The 25716-nt window shown below is 32.9% G+C and overlaps 1 protein-coding gene across 11 annotated transcripts in view; it reads left to right on the plus strand.

Annotated features, from left to right (window-relative positions):
- FBXL17 (F-box and leucine rich repeat protein 17) overlaps nt 1-25716 on the plus strand; it is a 572981-nt gene that overhangs the window by 17390 nt on the left and 529875 nt on the right. For 8 of the 11 annotated variants that reach the window (XM_054252081.2, XM_035292206.3, XM_035292208.3 and 5 more), the window contains exon 4: nt 15754-15885. The exons of the other annotated variants lie outside the window; for them this stretch is intronic. In XM_054252081.2, coding sequence (XP_054108056.1) covers nt 15754-15885 — 132 coding nt within the window. The remainder of the gene's footprint in view (nt 1-15753; nt 15886-25716) is intronic. 11 annotated transcript variants of the gene reach the window in all.

Here is a 25716-nt window from a genome sequence, read left to right on the forward strand (position 1 = left end):
TGAGTCATCTTTTTTAGATATTAATGAATATTTGTTTAGATTAGTGAACTAGAGTGCCATGGTTATAATCAGTAAATTAACTGCTATGTTTTGTAGTGAGAGCCTGAACTTCTTTGACCAGCCATTTTATTCATTTGTGCTTTTGTTACTTAAATTTTGTACCACATTTTGCTTTAGGCAACTGTGTACTTTAGGTCAGCATAAGGTTTTAAAAATTAACTTGTAATTTCCCCTTTATTATACTGGATGACATACATGCTTAAATTGAGGGCATAAATGGAAGTTCTAATTGAAGAGCATAAAAGTTAGAACAAAGGGCTAATTACCTATATTTGGCATTATAACTGGATTAAAAATAGTATTATACATTCCTTCTGTTTGTTATATTTCCTTTGGAAGTGACATTTAAGGTTTCTTGGCTCAGAGTGGATCATTTATTCAGCAGATGAATATGCTTAAATTTAAACCTTATATATGAATTAACTGAAAGCTTAGTATGAGAAGAAATTTGGGAAGATTATCTTAAATAGTGAGTACTGGGTGTGTCAGTACAATTTATCTATTAAGAATGTTACCAACTTATAAGGGAGCCCATTTTGTTTGTCAAGGCATATTGTGCAAAAAGTCTTATTGAATATTTTTCTTGATTCATTTCTGCTATGTACAGGATTATTTACTAGCAAAGCATTTTATGAAGTTCTTTAACATATTAATCTTTTCTGAAGAAATATATATTTTGTGTATATAGCATGATTTTATTTGATCAAAATTTCTCAGCAATTTATCTTTTACAAAGAAACATTTTTAAAACATGTATGTGTTTATTATGAACTAGATTAAATCTATTTCTTATTTAATTCTGATACAACACAAAGAGTAGTTTAGCAGCCTTCTTAGGGTATAGCTAGTAATCTTTGTGAAAAAGAAAATGATCATAGTCATGGGTAAAGTAGAGAAGGAGCAAAATTTAATATGCCAATCAAGTATTATAAATTTATATTATATTTACAACTTTGAGACTAATTATGTAAATCTTCCTTAGAATGTGAGGTATTTTGGAGCCTGTTAACTTACTTAGATTAGATGTTTCCTTCAGATTTGTATGGTTTCTGAATTATGAATTAATTACATATCAGGTAATATTCTGATAAAAGTAGCAAAAACAATGAAATTTTTTCCCCCACAGGTAGTTTTCTTCTTAAGTAATTACATAGGATATCATTGCAGTGTAGAGAATATTATCCTGTACTTAAGACTGCTGTAGCAGGGTGTGTCTGACTTCATAATAGACTATTTTCCTCTGATGGAATAATGTTATGGGTATTGTAGTAAGAGAATGGCTTTCATATATGCATAAAATAGAAGGGTATATTAGAAAGAGAATGGCTTTCATATATATATATGAAATAGAAATAAAGTTTTATGAAATAATACATATCCTTATGTGCAGTGCTCGTTGATATTATCTATTCTGTTCTATACTACTATGTTAAATAAATGTTGGCCTTGGCCCACTCACTAAATTAATTTATGATCCAGTGATATTTCATAAATCTGACTATAGATTTATATTATGGTTGTAGTAAACTAACAGTGTTATGTTAAAATGTATAATAAAGTTACAAAAGCCTAAAAGGGAACTAGCCATAATTGATGATTTTATTGGGGCTGTTATTTTTTCTTGAACTCATTAATTTAACAATTGACTGAATTGTTGATTCTACAGATTATTGCATGGTTTTGTTTTTTACGTCTTCTGTAAGTAAAATTTGACAAGTGTTTTAGAATGAGGTATGTAAGTTTTATTGATAATTTCTTTAGAATATGTTTTCTTTATAACTGCCATAATTTTGATTGACTTTAGCAGACAACAAATATGTGTGCTTTTTGAATTCTGTCAGTTTGTTTACAGAAACAGTTGCTTAAAGCATTTCAATTTGGAGCTCTAATAGATGTAGACTCTGATGTTTTAAATATCGGATTCTGCTTAACAATATTTCTTAAACATGGTGTAGCACCTAAAAAAGTCAGGCTGCTATTGGCTGAATATTGTCCTTTTTCTGAAGTACTACCCTGAAATATTTATATTTTTATTTTCATAATAGTCACTCAGTTTTACCATTGGAATGTATGTCTATGGTATACATCTTTTAAAACTATGTATCTAGGGCAAAAATCTATTTAATCAAGAATAAAAAGCTGTTTCAATTTTTCTAATATTTTATCATTTAGTACTTGCCAGCAAACAAACAATAATAGTAGTCAAAGTATTAAAATATAAAAAATTATATTCATTAAGTTGCAATTTTATGTGACTAATTATATGCAGTTTTAGCAGTTTAACACTCCAACTCGTGGAACTCAGTAGAAATTTTTGGAAATAAGACACTGTAGGCTTTTAAAGATAAAATGGTACAAAAATAATAAATGTTACAATAGTAGATTTTTATCTGGCTATGCTATCAATTTTTAGATCTTTAAAAATAACTACTTAGCGTGCCATCAGCAAAATGTTGGAGCAGGCAGCCCTAAAACCCTACCTCTCCACAAAAACATTGAAAAGCAAGCCTAAACTATCAGATTCAACTTTGTCAGAACCTGGAAACATCAAAGGTTTATACCAACTGAAGGAGTGCTGAGAAAAGAAAAAGACAACTGAAAGGTGGAAAGAATGCTTTGTTCCTTTTTTATTTGCCTAAGCCTCATTCCTTCCCCAGCTTGGCAACAGTCTTGAAGATGACAGTCTAAGTTGCCACTGTGGGACCCAGATGCCCTGTTCTAGAGGGAGCAGAGCAGACCTTATTTGCAAATTATTGCATTTGTCTGATCAACCTACCTGAGAGCTACTTGAAGGGCTGATGCAGGTGCTTATATATCTGTTTTACCTAATTTGAACCTAGTCAGGCGGGAAAATTAGTAGGCATTGGTTGAACACATTATAAAGCAAATGAAAACTTGCTTTTGGGCAAGCTTTTTTGGGCAATAGAGTACGGTGAGAAATATAGTTGACCTAGTAGAAAGAGTCTAGCAGAGAATTTGTTTTTATTTTTGTTTTTGTTTTGAAATTAGTACAAGCAGCCTCAGTGTATAGAAGGGAATTTAAAAAGCCACATGCATGCCCAGGGCAGGACACATGTTCAGGAAAGACCAAAGAAGACCATAAACTTTATCACTGTGTGCTTTCTAGGCCCAGTAAAAGCAGGAAGAAAAGGCCAAGGCAGAGTTGTGAATGGTATGGTTAAGTCTTAAAGGAATATCCCAGCACACAGTCAGTCTGCAAAGACTGGGATAAGTGCTTTTGTTTTTTGTTTTAGTTTTGTTTTTAAGCTTTGACTTCTAAGGAAATCTCTTTCAAAACATTGGCTGAACACTAGCTAAGCCTCGATTAATCAAAAACAGTGAAATGTAGGGAAGTGGGGAGAATCTAATTTCCCAAGTTACCACATTATAATCTAATATTTTAATATCTAATTTGCAGCAAGAAATTACAGGCATGCAAAGAAAACAGTATTACCCATTAAAACAAAAAGAATAAATAGAACCCATTCTTGAGGAAGCCCAAACATTGGATTTACTAGATAAAGATTTTAAATTGAGTATCTGAAATATGCTCAAAGATGTAAAGGAAACCATGGCCAAAGAACTAAAGGAAATAAGAAAAATAATGTATGAACAAATTGGGAATGTCATTAAAGAGCTAGAAATTATGAAAAGAACCAAATAGAAATTTGGAGCTGAGAAGTACAATAACTATAAAAAATTTACCAGAGGGATTCAAGAGTGGATGTGAGCAGGTGGAAGAAAGAATAAATGAACCTGAAGATAGGATAATTGAATTTATTGAGTCTAAGAAGCAGAAAGAAAAAAGAGTGAAGAAAAGTAAGTAGAGCCTAAAAGACCTGTGGGACATCCATCAAGCAGAAGAACATTTACACGTTAGTAATTCCAGAAAAAAGGAGAAATAAAAGGGGCAAGAAGAATATTTGAAGAAATAATGGCCCAAACTTCCAAAATTTGGTAGAAGATATGAACCTATACATCCAAGAAACTCAATAGATTCAGGTAGTATAATGTCAGAGAGGTCTACACTGAGACACATTGTAGTCTAATTGGGAGAAGTCAAAGACAGAATTTTGAAAGCAGTAAAAGATAAGTGACTCATCACATATAAGCACTAGTCTATAAGATTTACAACTGATTTATCATCAGAAACTATGGAAGCCAGAAAGCTGTGGGCTGACAATAAAGTGCTGAAAGAAAAAAAGTCAAGAAAGAATTCTGTATTTGTCTGTACTATTAAAGAATAGGGGGACATTCAAGGGGACATTAAGATATCTCCAGATAAGCAAAAGCTTAAGGAGTTTGTTACTAATAGATCTACCCTACAAGAAATGCTAAAGGGAGTCCTGGCTGAAGTAAGATACTAGACAGTAACTGAAAGCCATATGAAGAAGAAAGAAAACTGATAAAAGTAACTACATAGAGGTTGAAAGGATGGAAAAAGATATTCCATACCAAGAGTGAGCTAGAGCAACTGTTTTATTATCAAACAACACGAACAACAAACATTTTAAGTCCAAAAGGGATCAAAGAGACAAAGAGAATTATTATATATTGATAAACATATAATATTATTCTGTCAGGAAGATGTAGCAATTATAACCTTGTGTGTACCTAACAACAGAATCCCTAAAAAATATATATATATTTTAGGGATTCTGTCATTTAAATCATACATAAAAGAGTAGACATTACTACTGACTTTATAGAAATGTATATATAATATATAATGTAATATATATTATATTATATATTTTTATATTCTATGTTTTTATATATAATATACAAATATATAAATTATATAATCATTATTAATGAATTTAATATGTTATATATTATATCACATTATATAATACATATTTATTAATACATTTATGTTTATTAATATATCAATAACTTGTATCAATAAATTTTTATAATAAATTATATAAATATAAATATGCATAATATGTTTATATAATACATAATATATAATAATACAATATATGTAATATATATAAATATATTTTAGGGATTCTGTCATTTAAATCATAAATAAAAGAATAGACATTACTACTGACTTTATAGAAATAAAAAGTATTGTATGAGAAAACCATGAATAACCACGTACCAACAAACTGGATAGCCTAGATGAAATAGAAATTTTCTGGAAATACAGAAACCAGAAAAACTGACCCAAGAAGTAGAAACTCTGAGTTCCAGCTACTTGGGAGCCTGGGGCAGGAGGATTGCTTGAGCCCAAGAGTTTTAGGTTATAGTCACTTCACTTCAGTCAGGGCAATATAGCAAGACCTCATCTCTTAACAAAAAAATGAAAAGGTAGAAAATCTGAAAAGATTTACTTACAATAAATAAGGAGACTTAATCAGTTAAAAAATTGCCAGTGAAGAAAGGCTAAGGACCAAATAGCTTTACCAACGAATGTTTTCAAATATTTAAAGAAGAATTAACACGAGTCCTTCTCAAACTCTTTCAAAAAATTGAAGAGGAGACAACACTTCTTAACTTATTCTGTGAGGCTAGCATTACCCTGATTCTGAAGCCGGCCAAAGACCCTACAAAAATGAAACTACAAAACAAACAGAAAACAGCTATAAACCAGTATCTTTAATGAATATGTAAAAATCTTCAGAATGCTAGCAAACTGAATTTAGCAGCAGATTAAAAAGATTCTACACTGTGACCTACTATGATTTATCCAAGGAGTACAAGGGTGGCTCAACATACAAATAGCGATCAATATAATATACCACATTAAGAGAATGAAGGGTAAAAAAAACCAATCATCTTAATTGGTATACAAAAACATTTGGTGAAATAAACAGCCTTTCTTGAAAAAAAAGAAAAAGAAACAAAACACCTATCAACCTAGGAATAGAGTGATGCTTCCTAAATATAATAAAAACCATATGTGACAGACCCACAAATAACATATTCAGTGATAAAAGATGGAAAACTTTTCTCCTAAGATCAAGAACAAGACAAGAAGGCCTGCTTTTGGCAATCCTGTTTTACATTGTGCTGGAAGTTCTAAGGAGGAATTTGGCAAGAAAAAGAAATGAAATGCTTCCAGTTGGAAAGGAAGAAGTAAAACTATTTTTATTTGAAGCTGACATTATTTTATGAATGGAAAACCCTAAAGAAACCACAAAAAAACCCATTTGAACTAATAAATGATATCAGCAGAGTGCCAGGATACAAAATCAAGATTAAAAAAATCAGTCGTATTTCTACACACCCCACAAGAAATAGAATCTAAACTATTTCATTTACAACAGCATCCATAACTATAAATTTCCCTTTAAACAGTGCTTTTGCTGTATCTCATACATTTTGATAGTTTTCATTTAGTTCAAAATATTTTAAAGTTTCTTCTGAAGTTTCTTCTTTGACCCATGTGTTATTAAGAAATGTGCTATTTAAATCTCTGAGTATTTTAAAGTTATGGGAGTATTTTCAGTCATCTTTTTGGAATTCATTTTTAGTTTATTGTCTTAGAGCAGATATTGTATAATTTTTATTTTAAATTTGTGAATATGTGTTTTGTGCCTTGGAATGCAGTCTGTCTTGGTGAATATTCCATGTAAGTTAGAGAAGAATGTGTATTCTACTATTGGATGAAGTGGTCTATAGATGTCCGTTATATCCAGTCAATTAATGGTTTTATTGAGTTGAACTATGTCTTTACTAATTTTCTGCCTGCTGAATTGTCCATTTCAGATAGAAGGATATTAAGATCACTAAGTCTAATAGTGGATTTATCTAATTTTCCTTGTAGTTCTAACAGTTTTTGCTTCACATATTCTGATACTCTCTTGTTAGATGAATGCATGTTAAGGATTATTATGTCTTCCTGGAGTGTTGTTTCTTTTATCATTATGTATGTCCCTCTTGATCCCTGATAACTTTTCTTTTGAAATCTGTTCTGTCTGAAGTAAATCTGGCTATTCCCAGTTTTATTTTAGTTAATAATTGTAATGCTTCTTAAGCATTTCTGAAGGATTGTTTTTAACTACCTTTTCTCTCAATTTGCAGTTCTCTTAATTTACAGTTTTATTCACTGTTCAATTTTTGAATTAATTGAAATTTTGAAATTTTGTTTGCTGTCTAATTTCTGTGAATGCTCTTTTGACTTTTAAAAGAGGAATTCACTGCAAAATTAAGAGGAATGTACAGAAATTTCTTACATACTCTGATTCCATGCATGCATAGCCCCTCCCATTATCAGTATCCCCCACCAGAGTGATACATTTATTATAATCGATAAACCTTCATTGATACATTATTTCCAAAGCTCACAGTTTATGTTAGGGTTCACTCTTGGTGGTATACTTTCTATGAGTTTTACATGTATCTACCATTACAGATACAGTAAAGAGTATCTTCACTGCTCTAAAAATTTTCTGTGCTCTGCCTGTTTATTCACTCCATTCCTCTAACACCTGGCAACCCCTGATCTTTTTATTGTCTTTGTAGTTTTACCTCTTCTAGAATGTCTGTGATCTGAGTTATATAATATGTAACCCCTTTTAGATTCGATTCCTTCACTTAGTAGTATGCAGTTAAGGTTCCTCCATGTCTTTTCATAGCTCATTTATTTTTAGCAATTAATATATCTTATTGTCTGTTGTGTACCACAGTTTGTTGATTCAAATATTGAAGGGCATATTGGGCATGTACAAGTTCTAATAATTATAAATAAAACTGCTATAAACTTCTGTATGTAGGTTTTTGTATGGACATAATTTTTTTAAGTTCTGGGGTACGTGTGCAGATCTTGCAGGATTGTTGCATAGGTACACACATGACATGGTGGTTTGCTGTCTCCATCCCCCCATCACCTACATCAGGCATTTCTCCCCGTGTTATCCCTCCCCAACTTCCCTGCCCTCCCCTAGTTTCCCACCCTCCAACAGACACCAGTCTGTGATGTTCCCCTCCCTGTGCCCGTGTATTCTCATTGTTCAGCACCTGCCTGTGAGAACATGCAGTGTTTAGTTTTCTGTCCTTATTTCAGTTTGCTGAGAATGATGGTTTCCATATTCATCCATGTCCCTACAAAGGACACAAACTCATTGTTTTTTATGGCTGCATAGTATTCTGTGGTGTATATGTGCCATGTTTTCTTTGTCCAGTCTATCACTGATGGGCATTTGGGTTGGTTCCAGGTCTTTGCTATTGTAAACAGTGCTGCAGTGAACATACATGTGCCTGTGTATTTATAATAGAACCATTTGGACATAATTTTAAAACTTTTTTGGGTAAAAACCAAGGTGTACATTGGATCATGTGATAAGAGTCTCCAGTTATAATAGTAAATTCATCTATTTCTCCTTCTAGTTCTGTCATTTTTTTACTTCACATATTCTGATGCTCTATTGTTAGGTACATACACCTTAAAGATTGCCAAGTGTTTTTGGAGTGTTGACTCCTTTATCATTATGTAATATCCCCTTGATCCCTGATAACATGATTCGCTTTGAAGGTTGTTCTGTCTGAAATTAATATATATGAATACAGCATATCTTTCTTCATCTATTTACTTTAAATTTATATATTTCTGTCTATTTAAAGTAGTTTTTTGTAGACATCATAGAGTTGGGTCTTGTTTTTTGATCTATTTTGATAATCTGTCTTTTAATTGCTATTTTTAGACCACTGATGTTTAAAGACATTATTTCTGTAGTTGGATTAATAGCTACCATATCTGTTAAAGTTTACTCTTTGCTGCCTTAGTTCTTTGCTAATATTTTTGTCTTCCATACTTTTTTTGCCTTTTGTGATTGTAATTGAGCATTTTAATGATTCCGTTTTCTTTCTTAGCAATCAATCATAGTTTTTTCTTTTACTTTTAAAAGTAGTTATTCTAGAATTCACAATATATGTTTATAACTAATTCAAATCCACTTTCAAATAACTTTGTACTGCGTCACAGGTAGTGAAAATATCATAGGTAATGAAAATATCCTATAATAACAAAATATTTTAAAGTTTTCTGGCTGGGTGTGGTGGCTCACGCCTGTAATTCCAGCATTTGGGGAGGCAGAGGCGGGTGGATTAGTTGAGGTCAGGAGTTTGAGACCAGCCTGGCCAATATGGAGAGACCCTGTGTCTACTAAAAATAGAAAAATTAGTCAGGTGCCATGGTGTGTGGCTGTAATTCCAGCTATTCAGCAGGCTGAGGCACAAGAACTGCTTCAACATGCGGGAGTGGAGATCGCAGTGAGCTGAGATTGCACCACTGCACTCCAGACTAGTGACAGAGACTGTCTCAAAAATAAAGTTTTCATCCCTCATATTATTATTTATTTCACTTATATATAAGCATGTATATGTGTGTACATGATCAAATGCATTATTATTTTGAGCAAATTGTTATCTATCTTAAGAATAAGGAAAAGTTTTTGTTTTACCTTTATTATTCTTTCCCTGATTCATTCTTTATCTATATAGATCCAATTTTCCTACCTATGTCATTTTTCTTGTTTCTGAAGAACTTTTTTTTTTTTTTATCATTTCTTGGAAGGCAGGTCTAGTGTTAACAAATTCCCTCATTTTTTCTTTCTCTGAGAAAGTCTTTATTTCTCTTCACTTTTGAAAGAAAATTTCACAGGCTATAGAATCCTAGGTTGGTGGGTTTTTTTTTTCACTTGAAACTTTAAATATTTTACTCTACTTTCTTCTTGATTTCTGTGTGGTTTCTAAGGCAAAGTTGGATATAATTTTTATTTTTGCCCCTCTATAGGTAAGGTGTTTTTATCCTCTGTCTTCTTTCTAGATATTTTTTTTTTAACCTTTGATCTCTTGTACTTTGAAAATGATATACCTAGGTGTAGTTTTTTCTTTCTTTATTTGCAGTCTTCCTGCATGGTATTCTTTGAACTTTTTGGATCTGTAATTTGGTGTCTGATATTAATTTGGGTAAATTATTTGTCATGAGTACTTCAGATGTTTCTGTGTTCCTGTTTCTCTCTCTTTTCTTGGTATTCACTTTTCACTTATTTTATACCTTTTGTAGTTTTTCTGTACTTCTTAGATACTCTGTTCATTTTTAATCAGTCTTTTTTCTCCTGATTTTCGGTTTTGAAACTTTCTATCATATTCTTAAACTCAGACTTTTTTCCTCAGCCATATCCAGTCTACTAATGTCTCTTTTTATAGTGCCTGTTGGTTCTTGCCATGTTGCCTACTTTTTTCATTAAAGGTCTTAGCATATTAATCATGGTTTTAAAAAATCTCTGGTCTGATAATTCCAACATTCCTGCCATATCTGACTGTTGTTCTGATGTGTTTTTCAGTCTCTTGAAATTGTGTCTTTTGCCTGTTAGTATGCCTTGTAATTTTTCATTGAAAGGTGAACATAATGCACAGTTTGAGTCTCCCTACCTCAAAATTCCAAAATCTAATATAGTCTAAAACTGGAAGCTTTTTAAGTGCTAACATGATACTCAAAGGAAATACACGTTGGAACATTTCAGATTTTGGATTTTCAGATTAGGCATGCTCATCTGATAAATGTAATGTAAATATTCAAAAATCTGAAAAATATCCCAAAATTAAAATGCTTCCGGTCCCAAATATTTTGGTTGAGGGATACTCAGCCTATCCTGGGAAATGCACCTTCTGTGAATGGACCTTTAGTAATGGTTAGGTGTGGGGAGAGAGGAAATGTTCTATAGTTTTAGGATTAGGTTTTAATCTTTTGGCAAGTTTATGCCGCTGGACTACCTTCATCAGTGCTATTTTTTTCCCTACACTTAGGTGGACTAGACTGACTAGAGGGGGCTGGAGTTTGGTGTATCCCTTTTCTTATATGGAAGACTAGAGCTGGCTGGAATTCAATCTTTCTCTTCCCCTAGGAAAGTTAGGCTCTGACAAGACTCACACAGGTTAGGCTCTGGTAAAATAGTTCCTCCTGAGAACAGGCCTTGTTAAGAATAATAGAATGCTCTGGTATATTTCAAAATGGTTACTTTTCTCCTCTCACTGCTGTATGCATGAGGTGATTTCTCTCCAATATTCTCCCTGAGGACCTGGAAGAGTTCCTGTAGATAAACTCACAAAAATGTGAGTGTTGTCTTATAACTAGGTCCCCCTGGAATTTTTAATTGTTAGACTTATCCACACTGTGCCTCCAGTATTTTGGCAAATAGAGTTCATGTTTTCCTACTCCAGTCCTGGTTCCTGCTGAGGTTTCTGGTAGTAATTTCTCTTGTGGTGAGTTGTGCTTCTCTGTATCTGCCTATCTGTTTCTGCAGTTTTGCAGCAGTGGTTTGGTCTGTGTCCTCATTTCTCTGATGGATCTAAAAAGAATTGTTAATTTTCAGTTTGTTCAGCTTTTTATTTTTTAGAACAGAGTGGCAACTTCTAAAGTTCTTACATGCCAGACTGAAAACCAGAAATATTTTTTTTTAAGGCAAGCCTTACAGTTACTGAATGATCATCCTCATCTTGTTTATGTTCAGTTTTATGCTTTATTTTGTGGAAAGCCCAAGATGTTTCCCAAATACTTCTAACTTGAATGGTCTAGAATAGGCCTTATTCTAGGACATTGTTTTTGCTCCCAAGGTATCATCTTTTTCATGTCTCAGCTGGATGCCAGGGCACTAGGATTTCTCCCTTTTGACAGGGTAGAGCTCCAGTTTCTTGCAACATTGAGAGATTTAAAGACTATCAGCCAAATTGGTAAATATATCAGTTATAATGATTGACTTTACAGTGCTTGGGTAGTCTGGAACTTAGGACATTTATGGATGGCTCAATGGTGATTAGTGCAGATAGGCACTGATTAGGTGTAGTCTTGCCAGTTATATCCAGTGATGTCTGAAACAGAGTATCGGTTTCTGCAGTGAGATTAATGATGGTTTTACTCAGTAGTAGTAAATCGTGATAGCTTCCCCTGTGAGGCACTGTTCCCCATATCTAACTACCTCACATGCTGGTAATTTTTGCATATGCCATCCACATGGTTCCCATCTTTGTGACCTCTATAAAAAGTGATTTCCTTATAGATAAAGCCACCAAAGCTACTTTTTAATGTCAAAACACCATGCAGTCAGTTTAAATTTTTTTCCCAGTCTGCAGCACTGTGATTTACGTCTCTTAACCTGAGGTTCTACAACTTGTCTATTCACATTGATGTTTAAGACTTCACCAAAAACCTCCTTTATTTCTTCTGTTAATATATAGATTCTGTTCTTTTATTTCTCAGTATTTCTAGTTGTCGTACTAACTGTTGAGGTCTCACACAACCTCCTCTTCACTGCTCAGGATGTTATCAGATTGATAAGTATGACAAAGAAGTAGTGATAGAGGAACAAGATGTCAACTTTAGGACTCGGAAAATCTAAGGTAGAGAATGTTGCTTACAAACAGTGATAAATGGGTTTGTTAATCTAACTCTGAAGTTTGGCTAACTGACTAGTCATTGGCTATGCTGACCAGCAGAGTAGCCCCAAATAGAGAAGTAAAGATAGCTTGCTGCCTGTGTGTAGTTTATTCACAATGAGAAGAAGTATATAGACTTACGAGCTGGAAATGTCCAGTTTATTAAATAAAGAATAATCAATGGAGAGACTAGGAATTAGACTAGTTGGGCTTCCTACCGAATGAGAAAATGTCTTCCCCTACCATATCTGCTTGTATTTTTTAAAAACATATTCACTTTTGACTATTTATTGCTGATTCTTTTCTGTTGAAGATAAGGATTTAGCTCACGTACACTTCCTTCCCTTCCTTGTGTCTTATCCTCTCATCCTTCCAACATAATTCTTTTATAATTTTTGTTAAATAAGTATTCAGCATTTACATTTTACAATTATGTACCTACCTTTTTTTTTCTCTAAAGCATTTTGTTTTCATTGGAATTAATAGATGTCTTTTTTTTCCTTTACCTAGTTTTTATACTCTTAGCACTAATAAAGACCAAAGCCTTCTTCCAGTTGCATTAGTATGCCTATATGTGAATACTTTATTAAATTTACTGCCTTAAAGCAGATTTGCCTGTAATAGTCTAGTCTGGACTTCTCCTATACAAGTGTGATTGTATTAGTGGTCATCTTAGTGTCTTACCACTGTTATTCTTAAGGTTTTCTTCCTCTTGCTGTTGGGTTAGATCTTCTGTTACCCAGATGTCATATTTCCTTTCCCTTGGTGTATTCTTATGTTTTGTAGAGCACAGATTCCAAAACCTTCCTGATAAGAGTATATGGGAGGTAAATCTTTTGATAACTTATATGTCTGACAGTGTCTCTAATTCTACTTTCACACTTAATTCATAGTTTGACTCCTGAGTACTGAATTCTAGTTTAGAAATAATTTCTCTTCAGAATTTGATAGGATTGGACTGTTGCTTTCTTTTAGTTTTGTTAAGAAGTTTGATGTATTTTCCTCCTAATCCTTTCCATGAAGTTTATCTCTGTAAGTCTGTAGAATCTCTTTAAACTCATATTTCTGAAACTTTATAATGATTTGCATTGCCACGTGTCTATTTTTGTCATTTGTGCTGGACACATGGATGAGCCCTTTCAGTCTGGAAGTTGATATCCTTTCATCCTGGAAAATTGGATAGAACTATTTGTTTGAATTTTTCATTTTCACTGTATCCGCTTTTACAAATCCCCATATTTTCAGCATTGTTTTTTGTTTCTCAGCTATGTGTGGTATACGGCAGTCCAAAAACTCATACGTTTTGCTCTCCCCAGAGAAATACAGTTTTTAGCCATTGTGGGAAAATGGGGAAGATCTGCCTATGCAGTAATGGGCAGGTGATCTGAGGGTTTAACTAATTTTTAAGCTGACTTTCAAGAATTCTAGTATTTCTGGCCCCACCCTCATCCTCACTGCCAGACATACGTGAGCCTGTTGAGAGTTCTTTAGTAAACTTCTTTGCTTTTCCCACTGTTGTCTTTGGATTTAGTTTTCTCAGGTCCAGTGACATGCCGTCGTACATTTGTTATAGAACTATATATGCCTCTTTTAATGAATTCAGTAAAATCTGATATCTAATGAGCATGCTGAATACTAATGAAGGAAAATATTTCAAGGTATCTGCAACAGTGATATATGAAATAATCTTTGATTTCTATTGCTTACAAAGTCTCGGGTGTTGCTAAACTACTGTGGTGTTTTTCATGTAATAAGGAAAGGCTGAAGTTCACTTAGAGGATAACTTAAAAAAATGAACGTGTCCTTTTTAAAAATCTGCTTTCCTGGACCCCTGAATTATCTCCTTGGGCCAGGTAGAACCCTTGGATTAACTGGAACTTAGTAGTATGTGAGGCCACAATCATGGTTTCTTGTATTTGCCCATTTAAAATGAACTTTTTTATAGTGCATAATCCTGATCGGCTTTTTCATTCATTTAACAAATATTTATTTATTTATTTATTTGAGACAGAGTCTTGCTCTGTTGCCAGGGGCCAGGCTGGAGTGCAGTGGTGTGATCTTGGCTCACTGCACCCTCCACCTCCTGGGTTCAAGCAATTCTCCTGCCTCAGCCTCCCGAGTAGCTAGTACCACAGGCGCGTGCCACCACCATGCCCAGCTAATTTTTCAGTTAAGGAATATTTATTAAGTGTCAACTAAGTGTAAGATACTCGGCACTAGAGATACCTTATTTAACAGAATAGACAAACCACTGTTTTCACGAAGTTTACATTTCTGTAGGAATATTTAATTGGTTGTAGTGCAGCCTAGATTAGAATAACATAGTTTATGTCTATCACCACCCCTGGAAAAGTAACTGAATTCCCACGTTTCCAATGTCATTACTTCACTTGAAACAGAACTTGGAAGTTTTTAAAAATTATTATTACAAAAGTAATGTTTATTGCAAAAATTAGAGAAGATTCATAGGCAGAAGGAAATAAAAACTCATGTACTTGTCAGGATTAACCACTGTGAACACCTTGGTATGTATTTTAGTCTCTTTTTCTGTACACAAATACATATGTATGCATTTAAATTTGCATAATTTCTTTATAAAATTTGATCATACTATAAAAGTTATATACATTTTTGTCAAATGTTTGTTCCAATTTTAATGTTTATATAATATTCAATTTTATGAATACACCATAATTTATTCCTTTAAGTGTAACTTTTTTTTTCCTAATTATTAAGACTAAAAAGAGACTGGGTTCAGTGGCTCACACCAGTAATACCAGCACTTTGGGAGGCTGAGGTGGGAGAATTGCTTGAGCCCAGGAGTTCAAGACTGGTCTGGGCAACATAGCAAGACCCTAGCTCTACAACAAAATTTAATAAGTAGCCAAGTGTGGTGGCATGCACCTGTACTGTAGCTGCTCAGGAGGCTGAGGTGAGAGGGTCTCTTTAGCCAGGAGGTTGAGGCTGCAGTGAGCCATGATTGAGCCACTGCACTGTAGCCTGGGTGACACAGTGAGACCCTGTCTCAAAAAAAAATACTGGAGTAATAAATATATAACTTTGAACTGTTAAGTAATCTGTGTACCTTGGTGGGCATGTAGTATGAGTTAGTTGAAGCAGGGAGGAAGGTAAAAATGTTTATATAGTACTGTTTTAAGTTATGGGTTGCTTACATTTTATCTTATTTTAAAAGTAACAGATATTTAACTCTGACATGATTATTTTCAAAAAATATGTGAAAATCTCACTGGAAATACATTACCTTTGTTATGTTTTGAGCATTCAGCTAAATCTCTTTGTTTACAGCTGGGCTCAAAATGCAGAGAACTCAAAGATATTCATTTTGGCCAATGTTACAAGATCTCAGATGAAGGCATGATCGTCATAGCTAAGGGCTGTCTGAAATTACAGAGAATATACATGCAGGAAAACAAATTAGTAAGTACTTGTTTTCATCCTCATGTTGTCCATTTAGTTGCTTACCTTCAAATTCTTCCTACTATTTATAATTTTTTTTTCTGCTTGTTTTCTTGTGGTGGTTCAAATACTACTTTGTCAAAAGCAAAAATTCTTTTAAAGTGATGATTTTATAATGATTTTTTAAGTGAATAGATGGTGTTTGTAGGTGCTACTTGCATGTTAAAAATCCATCATTAGCATGTGCTAATGTGTCTTTTCTAATGTGGACAGTGAACTAATGCTGGTAAATTGGAAAAATCAAACTTATTTGCCAAACATAAGTCTATGGTTGTAGTTCTTTCCGTATCTCTAGGGATTGTAATAATTGTAGAGAATTAGAATTTTTTAATGTCCAGAAAAATGTACTCTTGTAAAATAGAGCCATTTACTTATGATAAAAAATGGGATTCGATAAATTAGAGCAGATAATATGGGCAATTACATAGATTTTGTATTTTAAGCATATATATGGGTAACTCAGACACATTTAATGTATAATACTTAAACGTCTTTTAATCTTTTTTATTGAGAGGTAATTCACGTAAAATAAATTTCCCCTCTTTAAAGTATACAATGCATCAGTTTTTAGTGTATTTACCATGTTGTGCAGTTATTACACATGTCTAATTTTTTGAATATTTTCATTGCCTCTAAAAAACCCTGTGCCCATTAACTACCACTCCCCATTTTACCCTTCTTCTAGTCCCCGGTAACTGCTAATCTACTTTCTATCTCTATGGGGTTTTCCTATTCTAGATATTTTGTATAAATGGAATCACATGATACATGGTCTTTTATTTCTGGTGTCTCACTTAGCATGATGTTTTCAAGGTTCGTTTGTGTTTACCATGTATCAGAGCCTTATTAATTTTTATGGCTGAATAATATTCCAAAGCATTTATGTATTTACTGGATAGGTACATCATATCAGTTAAACGAAAAAGTTGTCACTAGGAGGCACCAGTAGGAGTTCTCAAAATTGAAAAATAGCATACATACAGTCATGGGCTATATAACAATGTTTTGGTTAACGGTGGATAGCATATACAATAGTGGTCCTGTAAGATTATTATAGTGCATTTTTGCCTTTTCTATGTTTAGATACAGAAATACTTACCATTGTGTTACAGTTGCATACAGTATTCAATACAGTGACATGCTGTTCAGCTTTGCAGCTTAGGCACAGTAAAAACTATACCATATAGCTCAGGGCTTTAGTAGGCTGTTTGGTCTAGGTTTGTGTAAGTACATTCTATGATGTTCATACAACTACCTAATGACACATTTCTCATAATATTTTCCTGTCATTAAGCAATGCATGTCCGTATTTGAAAATGTTGTCAGGGTAGTCCTGAACGTGTAGTATACCACAAAGAAGACTTGCTTTTTTAGTTGTACTTCAAAAATAAAGAGATCTTTTTATTGACCCTCAGAATTGATAACATTTAATAAACATTGTGTAATAGTCATTCTTGAGACAGTAAGATTTGGTAAAGAGAGTTAGGTCTTCTGTGTTAGAGAGACTGAATTTTTGAATATTGATATCTACTCACTTGCATTGTGACCCTGGGAAAGTTACTTGAGTTCTTTATACCTCATTTGTAAATGAGGTTATTGATATCTGTCTATTTGCTGGTTATAATTTTGAGAAATAAATTACATAGTATCTTTAAATTGGTGCAAACTATGACTTATAAGAGACATGTAAAATATAGTAGTTTTTATGGCATCACAACTGTATTTGTTATCCAATTTTTGGGTTTCACTTTATATCCAAGATAAATTAAGGGATGGTGATCTCAATTTGGAAGTTTTCTATTCCTCAAGAAATAGGATATTTGCTGACTTGTATTTTTCTTGTTGAACAAGCATAGAGAAATAGTTTTATTGGCACATCAAACAGTTTTTAGCCAGTGGTTTCCCAAAGAAAGCAACTTGTTTTGTTTTGAAGGTTCTTGTTATTTTCACATTAGTTTTTTCCTAATATTTTGGTACATTGAAAAGATGTTATATACTTAAATGCTAAATGCTAAGGGAATCAGTTTTGTATTTAGTTTTTTGATTAAACGTTTTTATTTCATTGGAAATTTGAGGTAATTTTGCTGTTTTAAAGGCTAATTCACTGCAGTTTTTCCCATTTAAATTTCTTAGAAAAAGAAATGTAGAATCATTTGAACTATTTATTGGATATTTGAGATATTGATAACTAACCTCCCATAGGAAGTTTATATTTTTAAAATTTAAAACAAGGAGAAATATTTAAATACTTGAAAAGCTACAATTTTAAGTAGTTGGGATGTTTTTGTTTTGATATGTATTCTAATTAATATAACAACAAATATTTTAAATTAGCAGCTGATACAGATATGTACAGAGAACACTGTGTCAGAAAGAATGCCATAAGAATCTCACCTATGCTTTGACAAATACTGATCATTAGCCAAAATTATTTTGCTAATTCTCTTAATAAACTGAATCTTCTCAAAAAGTGTTAGAGCTTAATTGCATAGTCTAAAAATAATCAGCATAGTTTTAGTATAAACTTTTCTGACTAAAATATGAAGTTGTTTTGGTAGTATTTGAGTATGCATACATCTTTTCATATTATATCTTGGCCTTTAGATGGCAGCATTGTCTTTGTATATTTCTATGGCATAGCTTTTATATCCTTGATGTAAGTATAAGGATGGAATGCCTCTACAAGTTTCTGCACATGTTATAGTTTATTTTACACTTTTGTCCTTTATGTGCTCTTAATGGGAACATTTCTTCTTAAGTAATTCACAATATTAGTTGCATCTAGAATGCTACAGGATGAAGTTACCATATTATACAAAGTGGTAAGATAGTAGAACATTCTTATTTGTGGCACTGGTTTAAGTAAGATATAATTTAGAATAGGGGAAGGATTCCAGTGTTTATGAGGGAGAAGTTTTATTCATGTGGAAAGTGAGAACAATGATTTGACTTCAATGAGTTATAGTGAAGCAGAGGATTTAGATATAGAATTTTCTCAAAAGAGAATGAGTTTTTGTTTTAGTTATTTTTGAGTGAGACAAATGTGATGTACCTTCATAGGTAAAGTTTGTATTTGCTATAAAACTCTTGTGTTGACTGTACAATTAGATTTAAGGAGTACAACTATAGTGAGGGTCTAGCATATTGTATCTATCTGTCTCTTCTAGAGGTAGGTTTTGTATCACTTCTATGTAGAGCATGCCACAAAGCTATTTTTAAGTCATATTTAGTTTGAGCATATAGTTATTAATGATCTAGAAACCTCAGTTAAGTATGTTTCCACTGCTTTCTTACTTTCCCTGCACCAAATTCTGCTTCTCTACTTTTTGGACAGAGAAGCTTTTGGGTGCCTTTTTATTCCATTGTAAAACAATGAGGTCAGATAGATTATCTGTCATTTGTTATCTAGGCTGATGTTTTAAAGTATTGGAATTTTATTTCAAAAATAACTTCTGTGCTATGTCCTAGTATCAGCATTTTTGATGTAGATCTGTATATGTTATGTGTGTATTTGGTCTATTTTTTACATTTTCTACCCTAAAAAATTGGGCTGTAAACTATTATAGATTACTCAACTGTCAGTAAAATAGTAATGTACTATAAATAGATTTCAGAAGGTTATAGGGAAATGATGAAATTTCCTCATTGAAAGCTGATTTCCTGAAAATTAATTGTGACTGTTTACTTTTTCAGTTTTTTAGTTGATATTTTACTAGTTTTATAATTTTGTGACTTCTCAGAGTCCTTTGGCTGCTGTGGTAACACTATTCTTTTAAATTTAATTATCCTTTGGAGACTTACATGAATGATATAGGACCAAATTCACCTCTCCAGGCTTTTTTTTCCCTTCTCAGGCTGAAAGCATTTTAAGTGGAGATGGAGGCAAACACCGTTTTTGAGTTGCACTGAATTCATTTAAAACCTTGAGCCTGCCGTTTCTTACTCAGGTGACTTGTTTTAGTTATCTTAATTTTTACAAGGAAGGAAAGATCTTTGTTTTCCTTCCTTGCAGAAAGGATACAATGCTACCTCATACATGTTCTTATGAGGATCAGACTAAATGAGATTAAGAGGTAAAGCACCAAATAGGTTTCGTGGCCCCAAAACACAAGAAGGCTTCAATAAAGGTTTTTTATCCTCTCCTATCAGGAGAGGATATTGAAGCTTATTATTTGCTTTCTGCAGTTTACTAATTTGAATTGGGCTGTATCAGTGCCTAGTATCACCTCGTCTGATTTCACCAGTTAGCCACTGACAGTTTCATGTTTTATTTTTATTTATTATTTATATTTATATTTATATTTTTTTGCTCTTTGCTGTGATTTGAGGCTGTTGTAGCAGTCAGCTGAAAAGATTGGTAGCCATGTTGATAACTAGAGTAGTATATAAGATAAACATTTGTGTCAGAGTTTAAATAGCAGTAGTTAATTCAGCATATGTGAAAGCTTCCATTTCCTGACTCTCTTACTGTTCACCGTAGTTAATATATTAATGGGTTTAAATATAAGAGTTAATAAGGAGATTGTTTGTCCCCATCCCTACTATACTCTTGATGTCTTATTTCTCAAATACTTCTTGTGAAGCGAGTTTAATTGTAATACCAGACATAAATAATTTACATTTTGAAGGATTTTGTAGAAAAGGGCTAAGTACTCACTTTAGTCTCCAAAATCATCAAGCATATACACTTGCCTTCAGTGTTGTTTTCCCTCTTAATGGATGGGACATTTACTTAAACCAAGAATGGTAGTTTCCAGTGAACAGTGATATTTGAATATAGCGTTCTAACGGAGTTGATCTAAAGATACTGAACCTCATCTTATTGTTGTCTTTGTCCATTTGGGTTGCTGTACCAAAATACCATAAACTGGGTAACTTATAAACAACAGAAATATGTATGTCACAGATCTGGAGGCTGACAAGTCCAAGATGAAGGCACTGGCAGGTTTGGTGTCTGGTTTATAGACACCTTCTCCCTGTGTCCTCACATGGTAGAAAGGCAAACAAGCTCCCTGGGGTCTATTTTATGAAGGCACTAATTCCATTTATTAGGGCTCTGCCCTCATGATTTAATTACTCCCCAAAGGTCCCACCTCCTAATACCATCATCTTGGAGGTTAGGATTTCAACATACGGATTTTGGGGGTACACAGTCCTTTAGACCATAGCAACTACATTTCAGAATTTTGCTGTCATTTGTTGGTAATGGAAAATATTTAATACAGGTTATCTTTTATTGAGTATTTTTAATATACCAGGTACTGTGCTGTTTTATATAATTAATCCTCATAACTACCACATGAGATAGCTATTTTTATCCCATTTTACCAGTGAGGTAATTGAGGCATAAAGAAGTTAACAACAGATAGATGTCAAAGTCAAGATTCTAATTCAGATCTGTTAAGATTCCCAAATCTTTCATTTCCAGCTCTTTGGATTGCATGGATACATTACCTATAATGCTAATCCACACATCTTTGAACAAAGTAGCAGCTTCCGAAAGACATTATCTGCCTTTAAAACACTTATGGATTAGTGCTGTGAGACATTAAACTAGCAGGAGTAGAAAATCATTTTTTAGAATGATAATTGATTTCAGGAGAAGCTGCAAGTACCAGCGGAAGTGTATTCAAAACTTTTTTCTAGGAAAATTACTGAAATTATCAAAGAGGAAAGCTAGTATTTAGTGTCAATCTTAATCCTATGTGAATATGAATATAATCAATAATAGAATTGCAGTATTTTATACAAAGCGCCTCTGTATTGCAAACATAGTATTTTATGTTTTTGTGACATTTGGATTCAGCAGCTATACATTTAATTTTTGTCCAGAAGATTTAGTGGAAATTTTAATGAATTCATGAACTGATAACTCTGTACTCTGTTCCTTAACACTGGTTTCAGATGTTCATTCAGTTCAGTTAACATTTGAACAGTTACTGTGTGCCAGGCACTGTGAGAAGTGTTGAAGCATTAAACAAGAGTTATACTGCCAAAGAGAGGAGATTCTGGTCTCACAATAGTGCTATAGAAACACCAATTGCAAAAATAGTTATTCTTATGTGAGGGATAAGGGAGGAATCTGAAAATCCTATAAATAGTAGGTGACATTTGAACTGGGTTTTGAATTATATATAGTGATGTGATGATTATGCAAGAGACATATTTTGGGATAAGGTAATTGCAGTAATGGGAAAGAGCATTAACAAAGATAAGATGTCAGAAAAATATGGGGAATGTTTAGTAAGTGGTGAGTGTTAAAGTGCCACTAGGTTGGTAGGCTAGATGGTAGGGAAGTGTTCATATTTGGGTCTGGAAAAGAAGGAAGGGACCAGATTATTAATTTTTTTCAGTATCATGCTGTGGAATTTGAAAGTCTCTAGGTAATAAGGATTATAGCATGGGATTTTAGCAAATGTGAAGTGTGATCAGATATTAATGTCTTGTTTTATTTTCCTATTTTGAGAAATTAAGAAAAATGTAGAATACAAAAAGGAGTAATAACAGCTCTATGCCTGTCACCCAGAAATTGACAGTTAGCATTTTATTAAATTTGCTGCTGCTTCTTGAATTAATAAAGCAAATAAACTTCAAGTCTCTGTAGTCATACATTTTTACTGTTGTCCCATTATTCCCTTGCAGAGCAACTGCTGTGATGATCTAAAATGCTTTTAAAAATATTTTAATGTGTATGTAGATAACCATGACATGTGGCATTTATTTAGTTTGTGGTCACATATAATTTATATCTGGTGTCATATGGTTAAATATTTGGTCTCACAAAGTATATATGAGTCTATAATTTGTATTTTTACTTTTATTTTTGAGATCTAGCTGCAATGAATATGATGCATTCTTTTTCGTTGTTAGTATTCTATTATATATATAAACCTCCTGGTTATTTATTCCCTATTGAAGGACACTTACATTGCTTCCACTGGTTTACTATTACAGACAGTGTTGCAATAAAATTATTGTACAGATCTCTTGTGCTCATCTTTAAGAGTTTCTCTCAGGCATATACCTAGAAGTATATACAATATGGTGCTAAGATATATACATTTTCAGATTTTTCTAGATCGTATTAAATCACTCTCTACTGATAATTGAAATCATGTTTTAAAGATATATCTTGCTGATGAGTGTCAACTCTTTTGAGGGCCAGGAGTATGCACTCATCTTTTTATCATTACCTCCTAATGTTGGAATATAGTAGACATTCAATAAATGTTGGTTTAGTGACGGATGGGTTACTACCGAATTGAGCATGCTTTAAAAAATGTTATCACTTAAAATATTTTGGTGATATATTTTATGAAATAAAAGGTTAAAATAAAGTTTAATGATAAAGAATCAAATGTTTTTTCACTTTTCAAGTAAGTAAATTGTTTTGATCTAGTTAGCACATTAATGATGCTATTCTTTGTGTATCAGATTTATGCAGCCAAAGTCACTAATGTACTCAAAGGGTATTTTTTGGGATAATTGCCTTTAATAACATTTAATTCTGGTCAACTGGAATATAATTCTTGTCAGAATTATGTTGACTTGCATATTTTTACGTTAATAAAATATGTTGACTTGCATATTTTTACGTTAATAAAATCAGTTTTATTTTGTTAAAGTAGTATTTGAAAGATTCAGTTGAATTTAAAACAAGTTTGTTTTGTTTTGTTTTTAAGTAGAGACAGTCTCACTGTATTGCCCAAGGCTGGTGTTGAACTCGCAGGCTCGGGCGATTCTACTGCCTTGGTCTCCCAAAGTGGTGGGATTGCAGGCATCAGTCACTTTGCCTGTCGTAAAACAAGTTTTTGATGGTGTAATTTCAATCTGAGGAATAAACACATTTTTACTCATTTTAAATTATTTGCTAGATCTTAATCTCTTACTCTCTTTTTAGTCTATTGGTGTCTTTCTCTTAAGGCTGCTGTTGTTTTTTTAAATCAGATAACACAAGTGAATTATATTCTGCTATTTGAAGGCATAGAAAGCAATAAAGAATGAATGTGTATTTTTTTCTTTCCCTGTGTGCCAGTGTCGTATAGAGGATAGACAGTGACTTTGGATGATATCCAAATAATTTTTTTTGGAATGCGTTATTTTTTACCCAGCAGATTTACCTGCTTAATTATATTAGTTTAGTAATATTAAAATTAGTTCACAAACTCTGGGGACTCATCAGCTTATGATAGGAGATGACCAAATGCAAACAGGATCTCAGGAGGAAGCTGGCTTAGTATTAAAAACTCTGATAAAGATATCCCAGTGTGAATAATGCAGAATTTGTTATGGTTAAAAATAGGAAACTCCACATAGTATTTAAGTATTCTTTAAATATATGTATTTTTTTGGATCAAATTCAAAAGTGCTTCTTTTGGGTTTAAAATTTATAATTGGTAGATTATTCCTAGTGTTATAATTTTTTGCTGGTGCTTCCCCCCATACCTATATAGTCTGTAGTTTAAGTCCTGTTTTTTTTTTTTTAAATAAAAATCTAATTTTTATTTGCTTTCTTTTTTGACTACCTGTTAAAATCAGAGATTTGAAGCAAAACAAATTATCACTAAGATACAAGCATGAAAGTGCAGTCTTGGGCTTTGTGCTCAAGTGTTGGCAATAGGAGATAGTGGGTTGAGTAAAGAGTTGAGCTGTTAGACTTAGCAAACAGAAATTTTATAAGGTTAGATGGTAGTGGCATGGTAGGAGTACATTAAGCCGATCATTTATGAGCATATGTTCCTGAACTACCTTTCTAGCCTGTCAGTCAACAAGTGAGTTATATTATTTGAATCTAGGAAGAAGTTTTTGCTTATGTTTTTATCCACAGTAATGAGGCGCTACAGTTTTAGGATATCCAAGAGTTAATCCCAGTTATTTCAGTGATTAGGCTTAAAGGAAGGAGAATTGGAGAATCAGCTTTTTTTCTTTTAGTATATATTTTTTATTGCATTTTAGCTGCTGGGGTGGGTACATGTAAAGAACATGCAGGATTGTTGCATAGGTACATACATGGCAATGTGGTTTGTTGCCTCCATAAATATAGTTTACAAACTGTAGTTAAATCTGGCTTCCAGGCAGTAGGATGCAGTCTTTCCATCATTTTATTGTAGTCATTATCAAAAAGATACATTGTCGTGAATGTTCTGTGCTACTTGGGCCTTTGTCAGGCAACCCTGTCTTTAGGCAAAATATACACAGGCGATGTTCCTGTCTAAACCTGTGTGTTAAATATTGTTTCTATTAGTGATGCAGATTTTGTTTACTCATATTAGGTAGGTTGTCTTTTTTTGCTGTCTTTCTTGAAATTATTTTCAAAGATTTGAACAAAAAGTTACCTGATAGTAGAAAGATGAGTAGTAATATGAGTTTTGGGTAGATTTTTTTTTTTTTTACTAGATTGTCTAGATTTTAATAACCAAGAAGTGTAAAAGCCAGATAAGTCCATACAGTTCTGACACTTACTTTTTTTCCCAGTCCTTCTTGTGTTGCATCTTAATTTGTGTAGCACATCTAGGTTGCAGAATACATCAGTATAGTCATTTTCTTTAGTGCTGCCTTATTTCATTATTTTTCTTTTGAAAGTATGATGGTAGAAGTACTCAAGTTACTTCAGGAGAGTTTGGGGGTAAAAACTTTGTAGTGTCTGTTACCAGATCTTCATTGGTTATTTTTTAATTGGAGCCTAAAATCTAGATGGTTATCATTCACTTTAAGAAGACATATAAATAAATATATTGAGACTCTGTAATACAAAGAAAAGTAATTGTAAATCTGAGTCCTTATTTTCTTTTT

Source organism: Callithrix jacchus, chromosome 2 (genome assembly GCF_049354715.1).
Source record: "Callithrix jacchus isolate 240 chromosome 2, calJac240_pri, whole genome shotgun sequence".
Classification (NCBI taxonomy): Eukaryota; Metazoa; Chordata; class Mammalia; order Primates; family Cebidae; genus Callithrix; species Callithrix jacchus.